We start from the raw sequence: 15,988 nt of genomic DNA on the forward strand, positions 1-15,988 counted from the left end.
CTATTATTCCCTTTAAAAAGAAAGAATCCATTTTCTGACAGTATAGGTTATCTCTTAAATTTTACCATCGCATTAATTCCAGGCATTTACTTTTATCTTCCCTGCAGTAGAGCTGTTTTGGTAGTTATGTACCAGAAAATCTTCCTTCATTCAATGAATATTACTGTAATAACTTTTCACAAATAAATGTAAAATGTACTTAGATATAAATGTAAATGTACAATAAGTACTTACAAGCTGCCAACCTTCCATTTAAAATTATATGCTTTCTCTAGTCCTTCTTAAAGACTTAGGAACTACCAGTGTGTCTTGGCTTGGTTTTCACAATTCCTGTTTATTACACAGAGGTACACACACACACACACACACACACACACACACACACACACAGACATTATTTCCATCATTGATCTAATTCGACTCTTGGTCTGTTGAGAGTAGGAAGTTCGCCTGATGACCAATACACGTTGAATGTTCTGAAATATGAAATGGCTCCTCCAGCTGCTAATTAAAAGTAGTGCCAAACTTGGGGCCCTGTCTCAGAATTAGAAAAAATGGAATTCTCTTTTGCCTAATTTGACTCAATGAGATATTCAAACATCTTCCTTCATAGTTATCCTCGAATTCTACGTGGGGGAACCAAGGCTGAACAAATCTATGTCCTCCTTACTTTCTCTTGGAAGGAGAGTTTGGTCTGTACCTACTCTGCTGAAGCAAATACAATCATATATTCTTTCTCATCCACCCTTTCTCTGGGATTTCTGCTTTCTCATTTCACTCTAGTTTCTCTGGAGCTTGTAAGAGTCTAGATAAATCGTTCTTCAAAGATACCAACTCATTTACAACAAACACTGCAGATGTCTGATCCCTGCTGTTCTGTGACACTTTTCCTCCATACTTTCCCCCAAGTTCTTTAGGATTGGAACAGCAAGGGAATCAAAGTATGTCTCAGCTCAAGGACATAGGGTGTGGAGAGCCTCATCCAGCATCATTTTAGATTCCTCAGGAAATGTTTAAGGGGAAGATTCAGGATCCTTGTCCGATTCCTCTAGTTTTTGCCAGAAAGTTTGTTGTTTGTTGTTGGAGAAAAAACCGGTTCCACGAGCATCCAGTCATTCATGAATGTTTCCAGCGGGAAGGAAGCTTCAAAGGACACTGTAGTTGTAGGAGAGGCTGTCTACACTGATGCCAGCCACGGTAGCGTACAGATCAGGCACCACCAACTCTGGCACCTGCAACACCGCCTTGTCATCTGCAGTCCTAATGGCAGCATCTAGGCGCAAGCGTAGTTCCCTGGGTAAAGGGCGGCTGTCCTCGCTCCAGTGCCAGCAGGACTTCATAATACTATACCTGAGAAGCAAGCAAGAGACATTTGACAAGGAATGTGTGTGATGAACATGATTTCTTTCCCCATAAACCCTAACAATAATAGCACCTCCCTGCATTTCTAGATCTGGTTTTCTCTTGCGCTTTACATTGTGAGGTAAAGTGCAAGAAGTTTTCTACCATATTGTTTATAGTTTCCAAAATATACAGTGTACACTAAAGTTAACAGTGCTAGGACAATAGCTACTTATCTATCTACATATTTTAGTCTATAACATGGCATGGAGCTTTTAACCATTTACTATGTTTAGCTCCATATTTTATGTCAATTTTCATGTTGCTTCAGAGATACTAAAACATTAAGTTATTTTTAGGTCATATACTTTGTCAAGTTTCTTTTCTAGTATGATTTAAAAATTAAGTATGCGTTTCAGAAATAGAGAGCTAGACGGGAGCATACAGAGAGAGAACTTTCCTGTCACTGGTCTACCGCCCAAATGCCCAAAAAGCTCTGGTGGAGCTTGACTGAAGCAAAGAACCAGGGACTCCATCCAGGTCCTCCCCAGCAGACACACAGTTAACCAAGCCACCATCACTGCATCCCAGTTTGCATTAGTGGTGAGCTGGAATCAGTAACCAGAATGAAATCTAGACAAACTAGTAACAGGATGCTGGCATCCCAATCAACATCTTAGCTTCTAGGATAAGCTCATACCCCAAGAACAAACTTTAGTACTGAGAAAGCATGCAAGAAATAGTTTTTCAGCCAGTGTCATTACACACTGTGTGTGTGTGTACAGTTAAGACACACTAACAGTTTATTATAAGGAAAACCTGGCAAAATACCAGCAGTTGTCAAATAAATGTCAATTAGCGTATTTGCTGTTTTCTTATGAACAGTTGTAGCTTTCATTATGTTCTCTAATAGCCCTGTTCAGACTCTTGGTAATAAAACACTGCAGGTAATTTTAACATTGTCTGCTTCCACTTTGGTTGAGTAACTGTCTCTTTAGGCTGACAATGTTGGGATCCTCCTTGTCTTGCTTTCTGATTTCTTTCTACTTTCCTTTTCTTGATAGACTTCTATCTGTGAAACGCTGGGAAAACAGTCACTGATTTCAAAAAGTTAAATATTAAATAAGAGCCATTAGAGCCAGAATGAGTAATTGGAATGTAATGAGTCTTATCATAGCTATCTGAACTGAGGCCGGCAGCATACTGTTCAAACAAACAAATAAAGCACTTTTATTCCTGTATTGAGTTCGATCTACATCCTACTTATTTTAGAAGCTACCTGTAGAACTAAATCACATCAAAATTAGATTCTTAGTATGCTTCTAAGTGATTTCTTAACACTGGAAGATAATGTATATATGAATGAATGTATGTATGACAGTACTTTTTAAAGGTTGGTGAAAAACATGGAGTTACAATCCAAGTTTAGAGGTTGGCATTGCGGTTTAACAGGTAAAACTATCGCTTGTGAAGACAGCATTCTGAATGATGCTGTATGATGCTGTATAACAATTCTATTCCTGGCTGTTCCACTTCTGATCCAGCTCTCTGCTAATGACCTGGCAAAGGAGTGACGGATGGCCCAAGCAATTGGACCATGTACCCCATGAGTGAGACCTGGAAGAAGCTCCAAGCTCCTGGCTCCTGGCTCCTGGCTCTGTTGCAGCCATCAGGGGAGTGAACCAAAGAATAAGAGATCTCTCTTCCCTTCTACGTGTCTGTAACTCCTTCTTCCAAATAAATAAATCATTTAAAAAGAGAGAAGTTTATTTTGTTTAAAAAAATGAAACCCACTTTTAAAAGTTCATATATTGAAAAACCTATACATGAATTTAAAAAATATTAATCCCTAAAGTAAATTACCCATTAATTCCATTTTTTCAAAACCTTTTTCAGATATCTTCTCAAGTGTGTAAGATGTGTACACATATATGATGTATCAATATAAGAGTTTCATTGTACAGTTTAGCCTAAGGCTACACATTAGCACTTAAAGGCAGTTGAGGATCATCAAAACCACGTTGGAAGGGTGTCATCCATAGGGAGAAAAAATACTTGGATTGTTGGAGGAGATCTTTAAAACGCACGTACATAGTGTGTTTGCAGCTACTGGGTCGCTTCATGATTTTCCTCCTCTGAAGATACTGCAGGATGCTGGTAGGAGGGACTTCAGGATATGGTGGTGCTCCTGGCAGTCCAGAAATAAGCACAAAAGCAAAAAAAAAAAAATTAGAATCCTCTCAAGTATTAATAACTAACATTTCTGTCCATCCCCTTGGGGTAATCACCTGAGGAAGATACAAGAAAAAAACCTAGATCCCATATAGTTGTTCCCCAGTGATCAAGCAAAGATATTGCTTAGAGAAGTAGGGGAAAGATCATTTGGAGGAAAAACAAGGAGAAATTTTGAGTCTTTAGAAAAGTGATAAAATCATACACCCATTCCCCATAACAGGAGAGGGTGGAACAGTTTCTCAACAAAATGCATGAGTAGCAAGCCTGAAAAAAACACTTTTTGTTCATACAAGATCACTTGGAGAATTATTTTTTGGATTTGAAAATATCCGTTGACATTAGAGAGCAAGAGAGAAGAAGGGGGAGCAAGAAGGAAGGAACAAGAGAGGGAGATAAGCAGGGAAGGAGAGAGGGAGGGTAGGAGAGAGAGAGGGAGGAACAGATAGAGAAGAAGAAAAAACAGAAGGAATAAAAAAGAAAAGGAAAGAAGGAAGAAAAAAAGGTAGGACAGTTAATAGAAGGGACAAGGAGCAAGGAGGGGTCATCACTCTTTACAACACTCTCAGGAATCAGTCTTGGGTTTCAAGCCAGACCAGCTCAAACTTCAAAACTTAACAAAAAATCGCCTGTTCAACCATACTTCATGCAGCACCCTCTCAATAAACATTCTTGCACATCTGCACCCTTACCTAGAGTCACCATCTCGTAGAGCAGGATCCCAAAGGACCAGCTGTAAGAGAAGCAAACCAATCACTTATGTCTGTTTGCCTTCCTGAACGGGTATGCAGTTAGCTAACAGGATCTTTTGGGAAGGACCCCATCAAGAATGCAATGATAGATGATCTGGGGTATCTGATAAACTAAGCAAAGCAATAAGATAGTATCTTTAGAAGGCATTTTTGTAACCCCCTTAGACTCTAATCTCTTTGAGGACTGTATCAGTGCCTCTCTTGTATTTCACATGAATAGTCACAATAATAGACATTTGCTATTCATCACCAACACATAAATTCATCTCTGTGCAATCACACAAACACAATAACCTTAACATAAAAAGTCCTGGGTCTTTTTCATTGTTTCTGCCCCCCTTCACTGAAGTGCCAGCCTTTACTCTTAGCACAAAGGCAATTTGTCCACTATTTGCTCAGGATAGCTAGCTTCAACCCCCCCAAAAAACAAGCTTTAAATGTAGCTGGGAGAGGTATTTACCTAACCAACATGATCTGAGAGATGTATATCACTATTTTACATCATTGAGTAGCATTGTATTATTACCAATACCTCCAGATCTTTATGGCAAAGAAGATGTCAGTGAGGTAGCAACAGAAGTCTTTTTTAAAATATATTATTATTTGAAAGGAAGAAATACAGAGAGAAGAGACAGAGCTCTTCCATCCACTTGTTCACTCTCCAAAAACTGAGCTGGTCCAAAGCCAGGAGCCAGGAGTCTCTTCCCTGCTTCTCATGTGGGTACAAAGGCTCAGAGCCTGGATCCATCCTCCTATGCTTTCCTAAGCAATAAACAGAGCTCTGCGGCACAAATTGGAGCCCATATGGGATGCCAGCACTTGTAGGTGTAGGGTTAGCCTACTATGCTTCCATGTTGGCCTGAACAATAGCCTTTGACTCTCTGTATTAACTGATACGCTAGATTTCCTCTGCTTCTCACAGCATTCATAGCTAAGAGGATAGTTGACATGACATCTACATGCTTCTCCAAGCAGGACACTAGCTCACGAAGGCAAGAAACTGAAAGGCAGTAACAAACCATACATATCTCCCCTGATGCTAGCAGGTCTCTGGAGAAGCCGCTCTGGGGCGAGCCACTTGAGAGGCACCATCCTCACAGAGGAGATGGCTCCCTGTGTGTGCTGTTCGTAAGCCAGGCCCAGGCCACACAGTTTAGGTGTCAGGTCGCTTTGGATCAAGATGTTCCTGGCTGCCACATCCCCATGGAACAGGTGCTTATCCTGCAGGAATTCCTGTGGACAGAGCACATGACCATGAGGCGCTGTCTGAGGTCAGACAAGAAAAGACAGGGCTAGGGAGCCCCGGGAAGGCAAGGGCATTTTTACTGTGCACAAGACTTATTCAGAATGACAAATCACTTCCAAACCATGCTGGTGAGTCAGACATTTTTGTCAAGTTTTTAGGCTCACCGAGCTGAGCGCATCATCCAAAGGACATTAATTCTGGATTTTGAAAGTGCATTCACCCGTGTCGTGTCAATCCTTGACACCCTACTCTTCTATACTTTCCTGTCTGGTCAGATCCTGATAGAAATTGAGAAAGAGACTAGGTTCTAAGTTGTTGGCAGTAATTACAAAATGAAAAGAAAAGATACATGTGAACGGAAGTAGAATCTCCTAACAATATACAGTTTTATACGATCTCAGTTTTTACTTAAAATGAGTGGATGAAACGAGTTAGGAAAGTATCTTTTATTTTTTTCGTAATCCATTTTAAGAGAAAGAGTTTTCTTTCCAAATATCCACAGCCAAGCCAGCCAAAACCAGGAGCCAAGGACTCCATCTGCATCACCCATAAGAGAGGCAGGAACCCCAGCAATTGGGCCATTGCCTGCTGATCTCACTGTTGCCCATTATCATTCCTCCTGTCCCACTTGTTCTTTTCAGTAGGTAGAGTCTCTATCACAGTCAACAGCAAAGCAAGAATCCAATCAAATGTGTTGCAAACCAGCTTTTCCTGTTTTCCAGGTGTAAAATTGCTCCTTTTTTTTCTGCTTCAGTAGGCTTCCCCTGTCTCCTTCCAACTTGGCCTCTCCATTTGCCCCTTCTATAGCTGGTATTTTATATATATTTCTATTACTGGCATTATTCATATATATGAACACACTATATATATATATATATATATATATAAAATTTATATATGAGCATCATATTAGTAAGCACACAAGTTTTGGCTCTAACTTTTGACTTTTAAGACTGAAATTCCTGTGAATATTCCCCTTGTATCTCCCATAAACCCAAACCTGACTACTTTTCCCTAAAATTATCAATCCTGTATGTTATTTAAATGATCTTATAAAGAAAGGATTAAAGATTACTCATATGTGTTTGATATTTTTTGGCTCCCTAACAATTTCGGGTAAAATGGTGGGAGGCAACAATGGGGAGGTAAGAAGAGGGGGAGGTGGGAGAAACCCCTAAATCTACAAAATGTATCACAGAAAAATTTAAGAATCCCATTTGGAAATATAAATGTGGGAAATATGTCATCAAATATTAGGCCATAAAGAAGCAACCCCAGACACTGCTGTCATTTTATGCTGTCTTACCAGAGCCAAGAGGACCTGCCTTCCGATGTGGTAGACCTGTTTTTCTGTGAGATCATAAAGAAGACCATCCATGGTCATCACATCCTAGAAAGAGAGAACCATTACATCAAACCAGCATGAACAGATTAGAAATAAAACAAGGCAGAGGTACTCTCAAATGCACATATCAAAGATAAGGAAAATATATAGAAGTTTAGGGACTGAGATTCAGAGAGAGACTTCCATGAGAAGTTTTGAGGTGTACATAGACATGTAATGACTCATGGGCCCCCCAAACCAGTGAAGAATGTAGACACGTAGCAACTAAGACATGTTTCTTCAAATGTAACTGGACACTGAATGAAGGTGCCACTTTCTCACAGATGTAGGTGTCCCTGACAGATGGACAGACAGACAAATTAAGTTCCCACTGCAACCCAGCATCTCTTTATTAAAGAGCTCATGTTAGGACTGGGGACTACATGAGTGAGCAAAGCAAGCATTAGCAGAAGTCTCTGAAACTTACTCTGTGGCAGATAGCTGTGAGCCAGAGCCAAAATACCCATGAACAAAGAGATGGTTACATCTATCTCTTTTATGCATGATGGAATTAAAAGATGCGTGTATTTTGATGTAAAAACTTTGAAATCCACATTATATTATGGTATCTCTGCACTTTATCATTTCTCATGTTCGGTGGCAAGCAAACAGCTAACAAGTCAGGTACAGCATTTCACATTTAACATCTCTACTCCCTTGCTTACCCGGCGGCAGATCCAAAGAAAGCTGAGCAGGTCTCCCTGCGTTACATCCTCCAACACCATGTACAGCGGCAGCTTCTCAGTGCAACAGCCTTCCAATTGGACCAGATTCTTATGTTTCCCCAGGTACTGATAGAACTGGATTTGTCCTAAGAAATCCTGCACCTCCTGGAGTCCAGCTGGTTCTACAAGGGAGAAAAGAGCCAGAACAGGGACCAGTGGTGAGAGCACGGAACACAAGTATCTTCAGGTGGAAACCTGCCAAGGTTTCAGAGGGAAAGTAGTGTAGACAACATGTAAGTTGAATGAGGACCAGTGAGAAGCAGATCATGTTTATTGTCACTAATCTTTCTAAAAGGGCACATAGAATCATAAACCTTAGAACTTAGATAGGCTGTAAGCTGCCTAGAGTCATAGACAAACATCCTTTTCACACTGAACTATCACAGTCTTCACCTTGCAAACCAGAGATCCCTTGTGGGTACCAGTTCGTGTTCTGGCTGCTCCACTTTCTATCCAGCTCCCTGCTTAAGACCTGTAAAAGCAATAGAGGATGACCCAAAGTTTTGGGACCCTGCACCCATTGGGAAACCTGGAAGAAGCTCCTGGCTTCAAATTGGCTCAGTACCAGCCACTGTGGCTGTCTGGGAAATGAACCAGAGGATGGAAGATCTTTCTCTCTGTTTCTCCTTCTCTGTGTAAATCTGCCTTTCCAATAAACATAAATAAGTCTTTACAAAAAATGTTGCAGGCTTAATATTACTGATCTGTACCATGAATATCAGCAAGATAGAGAGAGAGAGAGAGAGATACCAGGAGAGAGAGAGAGAGAGAGAGAGAGAGAGAGAGATACCAGGGAAAAGAATTAGATAGTGAAGACAACAGCCTCAGGCGTAATCCAAGTAAGATCTATTATGGAAAAAAAAACAGTTCTAAAGCAGTCTCAAAAGGCAAAGATGAGTGAGAAAACTCAAGAATCAAAAAAGAACATTTCTGTCTAAACTTCCATACTCTATTCCTTTATGTACACTGATGTGACCCTAAATATCTATTGGATTACCATCTTGTGTTTGCAAAGCCTATTAACATTTACTGAGGAGGGTGCACAGAAGAAAAGCAAACAGAACAAAAGCCTACCACTTCTCTCATTTACCTTTTAAAGTCTTGAGGACAACACTCTTGGATTTACCAGAGTCACCAGTGTTCCTCTTGGCTCGATAGATGGGCCCACAGGTGCCGTTGTAAATTAGCTGCAAAATTTCTGAGAGTTGCTCCCGGGGCACCTGCAGCTTCGCCAGGACAGGTGCTCTGGTGCGTAGAAAGTTTTCCACTGAGGTTTCGTTAAGAGGCACAAGCATATTTCCTCCATGTCCAGTTTCTTCCCAGTTTAGGCCCCTGGCTAAGGGCACAGGGACAACACCTAGGTCAAAAAGATGGCATCAATCAGATTTTCCTGTGCTGGGGACTCTAGGAAAGCAGAACCTAGAACAAACTACTTCAACAAATTTCCCTCCACCCAATGTGTCTTCCAGGCCAGCTATATGAGCCAGCATCTACAACAAGCTTGCAGAAGATCAGTAATCATCCTTATTACTTCTCAAAGAACCCAAGACAGATTGCTTGCATGTTGTCATAACACTTCTTTTCTGTCTTCCTCAGCATTACCATTCAGTATAACCCACTAAAGTAGTCTGGAGACAATTAAGGAAGTTCCTAAACAGATCCTCAAACCACGGATATCTAAAAGTGGTGGCAGCTACCAGTGAGGATGACCATTTAAGTCAGCTTCCAAAGTTGGAGGAAGGGCATGGATGATCAGTCATCTGTCATTCAAACTGTCCTAGGAGTCAAATATTTCTTTGACTCCTGGTCAGGAAATTCTTCTGGCACTTTCTCCTTCCTTAGCCAGCATGAACCATCCTTGAAATGGGAAAGTGGGGTTCATTCCTATTAAATCTTCATTCATTTATTCATCTATATATTCAGCCAGATATCACCTACTCTATACCAGGTACTATATCAGGTATTGGGAATAGGTAATAATAGAAAAGAGAAGATAATATAGCAAGCAGTGAGTGATATGGAAGAAAATAAAAAGAGAAGCAGTACCAATTATGCTATTTTAGACAAAGGTGTCAAGAAAGGCATTTCTTTTAAGATGGCAGTTGAGAAAGACCTGGAAGCAATGAAGGAGTAATCATGCAATGTCAGGAAGAGCATGGAAGGCAAAGAGAGGGAAGAGCACCACAGTATTGAGGAAAGGGAATACTATTGGTGAGCTTGAAGCATGAACCTAGCAGTACTGATTTACAATGTAAGAGAAACAATTCTAGTATTAGTCAAAAAGTGTAGAGGCAAAAGCAGAAGTGTGTAGGAATCTGTTACAATGATCTGTGAGAAGTAAGAGCCACTAAATCAGAAGATGGCATGAAGAGGATTTGCTTAGGGACTGGATACGGACTGTGAGACAAAGAGCAGAGTCAAGGAGAGCTTCAAGATTTTAGATTGAAAATATAGGAGATTAGATGTGTCCTTTACTGAGGTTTGAAAGACTCTTTGGAGGGGTCATTCATAACAGAATTTCAGAACCTCGGTTTCAGAACTAACACATGTAAAACATATAATATCGAAGCATATAGTTTATGATATACATTTTATATCCAAATTGCAAAGTGGATAGTTTTATATAAGAATCTAGAGTTCAAGGGAGCATATCAGAATAAGAAACGTATTTTCATTCATAAACTTAAAATTATATCATTTAGGAAGTGATTTTACATTTTTAAAAACATATTTTGGGTCCGGCATGTTAGCCTAGTGGCTAATGTCCTCGCCTTGGGTGCCAGTTCTAATCCAGGCAGCCCCACTTCCCAACCAGCACCCTGCTTGTGGCCTGGGAAAGCAGTAGAAGATGGCCCAAAGCCTTGGGATCCTGTGCCTGAGTGGGAAACCCAGAAGAAATTGCTGGCTCCTGGCTTCAAACTGGCTTAGCTCCAGCCACTGCAGCTACTTGTAGAATGAATCAGTGGATGGAAGATCTTCCTGTCTGCTTCTCCTCCTCTCTGTGTATCTGACTTTCCATAAAAATTAAGTAAATATTTCTAAATTATATTTCAAGAAAGAGGAAGTATAAAACTGTCTCAAGTGATTTGACAGGTCCAGTAAGATGAAGACTGAGGATCAGCGTTGAACTTGTCATTCGGGTTCTGTTGTGAGCAAACAGCTGCTTTGGTGGATGAGGACGAATAAGCTTTATTGTCATGGGCTCATGGAGTTTAGACAACTTCCTTGAGAACTTTTCCATAAAAGTAAAGTATAAGGTAATTTAAAAAAAAACGTGCACAAGCCTCAGGGTCAGCCATTATCAAGCTCCATGTCATTATAAGGATTTATTTTGTTTCTTGGGTGAATTGATTCATTCATTATTTGTTTTATAATGCTGCAAACCGATCTGTTATTATCCCCTACCTGTCACCCTCTACTTTGAAGACTCATTTGTAATGCTCCTTTTCATCACCTTCTTGGGAGGCAAAAATTAGGGATGAAATGTATCAAGAGATAACGCCAGTCTTTGATAAGAGACCTGGTCTTACTTGTCAATCTTTAGACACTCAGGTAGTCACAGACTGGAGATTCCAATAGGACAAAGAGGACAGAACAGGTCACATGATGTCTCCTTTACTATCCTGTGTTCAGTCAACAAGTTTGTGGTGCATTTCTAATTCATGACTTCCCACTCAACACCACAGGAGGAAACCCATGCTTCTCTCACTGAAAGTAGGGAAACTAAAAGGTGCTTTTCCTCTGCCCCATCTTTTACTTATCTCTTCCCCAAAGCTGAGCTTCACCTTGAAGTCCAGGGCGCTGCTGCTGAGCTCTTTGTCCTCTGATGAAAAGCCACAGGATGACCGCAAGAAGGACTAGGAAGGCACCAACAAAGAAGGCTGGGATGACAATCACTTCATACTGCCCTTCTTGGACAACTGGGTGAGCAATCAAGCAGCAAGAGAAGACAATGAACAAGTCTGACCTGATGGCCACACAATTTCCCCACACACATCTTGTAAGAAAGGGTCATCCCCTCTACCTTTTGTGCTACCACTCAACAGAAGCACTACTTAAACACGAACCAAAAGTCCCACACTGTGTATTCTCTGTCATTTTCCCTACAGAGACAGAGATTGTGACATCTGGATCTGCGATTGGCACAATGACACAAGGACAATAGCTTTCCATCTCCAATCACCCCTCTCTTTATTTCCACAAGCAGTTAAGTCATCCCAACAGAAACTAGTCACATGCCAGTCCCTACAGCCCCAAGGTCAGGTGATGGGACATCTGTGGTGTCTCACTTACTGCACAATTTGTCACTGAAACTACACTCCAGTAGCATCCGTGTCATGCCCCTCCTGACTCCCATTGCCAGAGCGAGACACGTCCCTGCTGGGCCACCGTTCTGCTAGGTCCACAGAGAAGGCACAGGAGTCAACTCTGGGCAATCGCCTAGAGCTGAGTGGTTCTGGAAAAGAAAAAATCAAATGGAGCACAAATTTTAAAAGCTTTGTATGAATTTTATTATAAAGTCAGATATACAGAGAGGAGGAGAGACAGAGAGGAAGATCTTCCATCTGTTGATTCACATCCCAAGTGGCTGCAATGGCCGGAATTGAGCCGATCTGAAGCCAGGAGCCAGGAGCCTCTTTCAGGTATTCCATGTGGGTGCAGGGTTCCAAGGTTTTGGACCATCCTCCACTGCTTTCCCAGGCCATAAGCAGGAAGCTGGATGGGAAGTGGGGCTGCCGGGATTAGAACTAGTGCCCATATGGGATCCTGGCACATGCAAGGTGAGGACACTAGCCACCAGGCTGCTGCTTTGGGTCCTAAATGGCTTTTTAGAGCACAAATTCCTCCGTACATGGCCACTTCTCTGTATCACCCACTTTGTTCTGTCCACCTGCTTGACGTTCCTGTCTTTCTCCCTAGCATTTTTCTGCTCTTGTCTGGTTTTGTTCTTTCACTCCTTTGATACTGATATTACTTTTGATACTCCCCTCTCATTCACAACATCGATTCTCATGCTCAAGCATAGATGGACCTGTCTGAAGAGCTGTGGTCCATGAGTTACACGGATGAGATCTACCTGCCCTATCTTCTTTATACATATGTAATTTTCCTCACTGATGGAGCACATTTTTTAAGAACACACAATTTCATTTTTTGCAAAGTTAATTCAGATGTGAATAAGTAATTAGTTTATGGCAAGACAGTTATACAGTTGCTTTCTGTATCTGGACTAGCTGAACCCTCACAGCCAATGAACAGACAGCATGTATTAGTAAAACCTGTTTGATTGTTCAGTTCTCTGAGCATCAAGCTCTCTGCCACTCATACAAGATATAGACACTGATGCTGTCTTTAGCAAGAAAAAAATTTAAAGGAAGCAGCAGGACCAAGCTAGCTTGTTTTTAGAAATTGTTGAATTATGTATTTGTTTTCACTTTGTAGGAAAGCTAGGAAGAAAGACACAAAGACAGATAGTCCACTTATTGGTTCACTCTTCCCAAATACCTATAATACCTGGAGCTGGCCTGGCAAAAGTTCCCAGAACTCAAGCCAGGCTTCCCATATGGATGGCATGGACTCAGGTTCCTGGGCTATCGTCTGCTGCCTTCCAAGGTACACATTAGCAGGAAGCTGGATCAGAAGCAGAGGAAACTGAGCTGGAAACAAGGACACTGATAGGAGGCAATGCCTGCCCAAGAGGGACCTAACCCCTGCATAGGACACCAAGCAAATGCATTCATATGGGTCAAAAATAAAAGTGTGAAATAATATAGCAGAAAAATCTCTCCCGTTCCCATTGTCTTCCATTTATCTAATTTCCAATTCTCCTTAAGCGAATGACAGCTATGAAGTTCTTATTTATTTGACAAGATTCTTCATGTGTTTCACTTTAAAGTCTGTATAGATCAGCACACACGTTAAATGAGACCTTCAGAAACCTGACTCTTCAATTTTCGAAAAAAAAAATACTTATTTTTTTATTTGAAAGAGACACAGAGATAAAGATCTCCCATTTGCTGATTCAGTTCCCACATGGCCATATCAGCCAGAGCTGAGCTGGTCTGAAGCCAGGAGCTTCCTCTGGGTCTCTCACATGAGTTCATGGACCCAAGGACATGAGCCATCCTCTGCTGCTTTCCCAGTCCATAAACAGGGAGCCAGATCAGAAATGGAACATATGAGATACTCATATGGGATGTTGGTCCCACAGGTGGAGGGACCAACAGTTGCTAAACCACTGTACCAGCCCCTTTGACCCTCCTTTATAAAGTGAGCTACTGATTACCACTTTGATCTGTGTGTTGCCTATTCTGGCCCTGCTTGAAAATCCTCTCCCACAGTTGTATAGCAAAACCTGCTTATTGATTTGATTAATTTGAAACAAAATACAGTCTCAAATCATTCCAATTATGTCTCATCCCATTTGGTAGCGACTGTAGGGGCAGCATTTGCTGCAGTGGTTAAGATGTCTCTTGGGATGCTGATATCCCATATCCAAGTGTGAGGATTCAAATCAAAGGCTCCACTTAGCATTACAACCTTCTGTTCACGCATTCTGTTGGAGGCCATAGAGGATGGTTTAGGTACTTGAGTCCCTACTGTTAGGAACCAACTAGATAAAATCATTTAAAAGGAGATGTTACAGTAACACATATGTATTTTTAAACTTTGTAGCTTTATCAGAGACCAGGTTAGCATTTACCATCCATGGGGGAGTTCTCAGCTCCCAACTTTGGCCTCCTATGATGGGCATATGGTGAGTGAATTTGTAGCTAGAAGATCTCTTTCTATTCCTATTTCTCTGCTTTTCAAACAAATAAAAAATTTTAAAACTAAATATCCTATGACGTTATACTGTATCATATATGTGCTATATTAGCTCTATTATTGCTATCTTGTATTATCACATGTTGTGTTTTCTGACTGACACCAACAAGCAAGTTAATTAATGAACCTCTCAGTGTTTGATAGGCTTCTTTGTCAAGAAGCCTCCCAGTGGCGAGCTCATGACTTTTTCAGTTTTCCATAGGCTTGTCCATGGAGGTGGTAGTTGAATGATTCCTTTATAACTTCAAAGAGAAATAGATGTTAATTGATTGACAGAAGTCTCTGTTAACCAGAGGGGTAACCAGAAGGTAGAAAACTGCAGAGAACAGAAGCAAATTCTTATCTGTTTGCCCATGAACACATAGCTACAAAGCCAAGTTTTCACAATTCTATATGCACAGACTGCCCATAGCAATGGCGTATGACAGCCTGTAGAGAGTAGAGCAAAGAGTATGTTCCTCAAAATCATCCCTGAGCTTGGCTAGGTGAATCCAGAAGCTATCTGAATGCATCTTCCTGCCATTCCCACTCTTACTTTGCTTTCCTTTCCTTTCCTTTCCTTTCCAGGGCATTATCAGATGTAATTATTTCCATTCAGGGAGCAGCCAGTTAAACAAGTTTGGCCCCTGGGAGTAGGTTCTGCCAGAAAGCACGATCTCTCTACCACAGTTCAAGTGGTGGAAAAAAAGTCAATCAGCAGCCAACTCAGATGTGTGGGCTCTGCCCAGAAACTAAACTACACACCCACTAGTACGCACTGAAGGAGGTAATTTGAAAGCCTAGGTGCACGTCTGACACAGAACTGCTCACAGTGGACACACTACCTACAGGTGAATGACTAAACAGACCTATCCGCAGTGTTTCCAACCCATGTTTCTATGTCCCCTTACACCCTGACCCTCTTAGGATGCAATCTGATCTCCTATGGCGTTTTCTCACTATCATGTTTGTCCCTAAACAGTTTAATGAGGACAGGTATGTTAACACCTGGCAACGTGGAGAAATTGGAAGAGAGAGCAAGGAGATGAATATGTAGGATGATAAGCTGCACTCAGTGAAATTGCTTTCCTTGTTATGACTGCAGTCTGAATAGAGGCTAGGGAATGTGCCAAATGAGTCCGGGGTCTTTAACATACACACATCAGGTGTATCTGCATATCCATGGAAGCCTGCATGGAAAATCACACTGCAAGGAACCCACAAGAGTCAGACACCAGAAAGCTGCTTGTATCTACTTATAACAACAATACTTTCCTTCACAAGACTTTTCTCCCTGCAATTCATATTCAGTGACTCCATAGCTTGGCTTGTGTACTCTGGGTCAAGCTGAGAAAAATATGCTAGATGTCTTAAAATTTCAAGGCTGACACTATCCATAGGTTACATTCTAGGTCACTTGTCCTAATCCATATTTCTTTACAATTTGACTGATATTCTATCCCCTTTAATTATAATCTGGGCAGTTTCCCCACTGTGTCAA

General features: G+C 41.2%; 1 protein-coding gene across 1 annotated transcript; it reads right to left on the bottom strand.

The window, feature by feature from the left end:
• Positions 1-304: 304 nt before the first annotated feature.
• Positions 305-12,037, bottom strand: STYK1 (serine/threonine/tyrosine kinase 1). The gene is made up of 9 exons (XM_040968146.1): positions 11,974-12,037; positions 11,466-11,600; positions 8,771-9,037; positions 7,621-7,802; positions 6,878-6,961; positions 5,350-5,558; positions 4,266-4,306; positions 3,433-3,529; positions 305-1,350 (listed from the first exon to the last, which is right to left on the bottom strand). The coding sequence occupies exons 1-9, from the start codon at positions 12,035-12,037 to the stop codon at positions 1,146-1,148; spliced, it is 1,284 nt and encodes a 427-aa protein (XP_040824080.1). The 3' UTR covers positions 305-1,145.
• Positions 12,038-15,988: the final 3,951 nt, after the last annotated feature.

The sequence above is a fragment of the Ochotona curzoniae genome, unplaced genomic scaffold (genome assembly GCF_017591425.1).
Source record: "Ochotona curzoniae isolate NIBS_2020 unplaced genomic scaffold, NIBS_Ocur_1.0 contig_1482, whole genome shotgun sequence".
Classification (NCBI taxonomy): Eukaryota; Metazoa; Chordata; class Mammalia; order Lagomorpha; family Ochotonidae; genus Ochotona; species Ochotona curzoniae.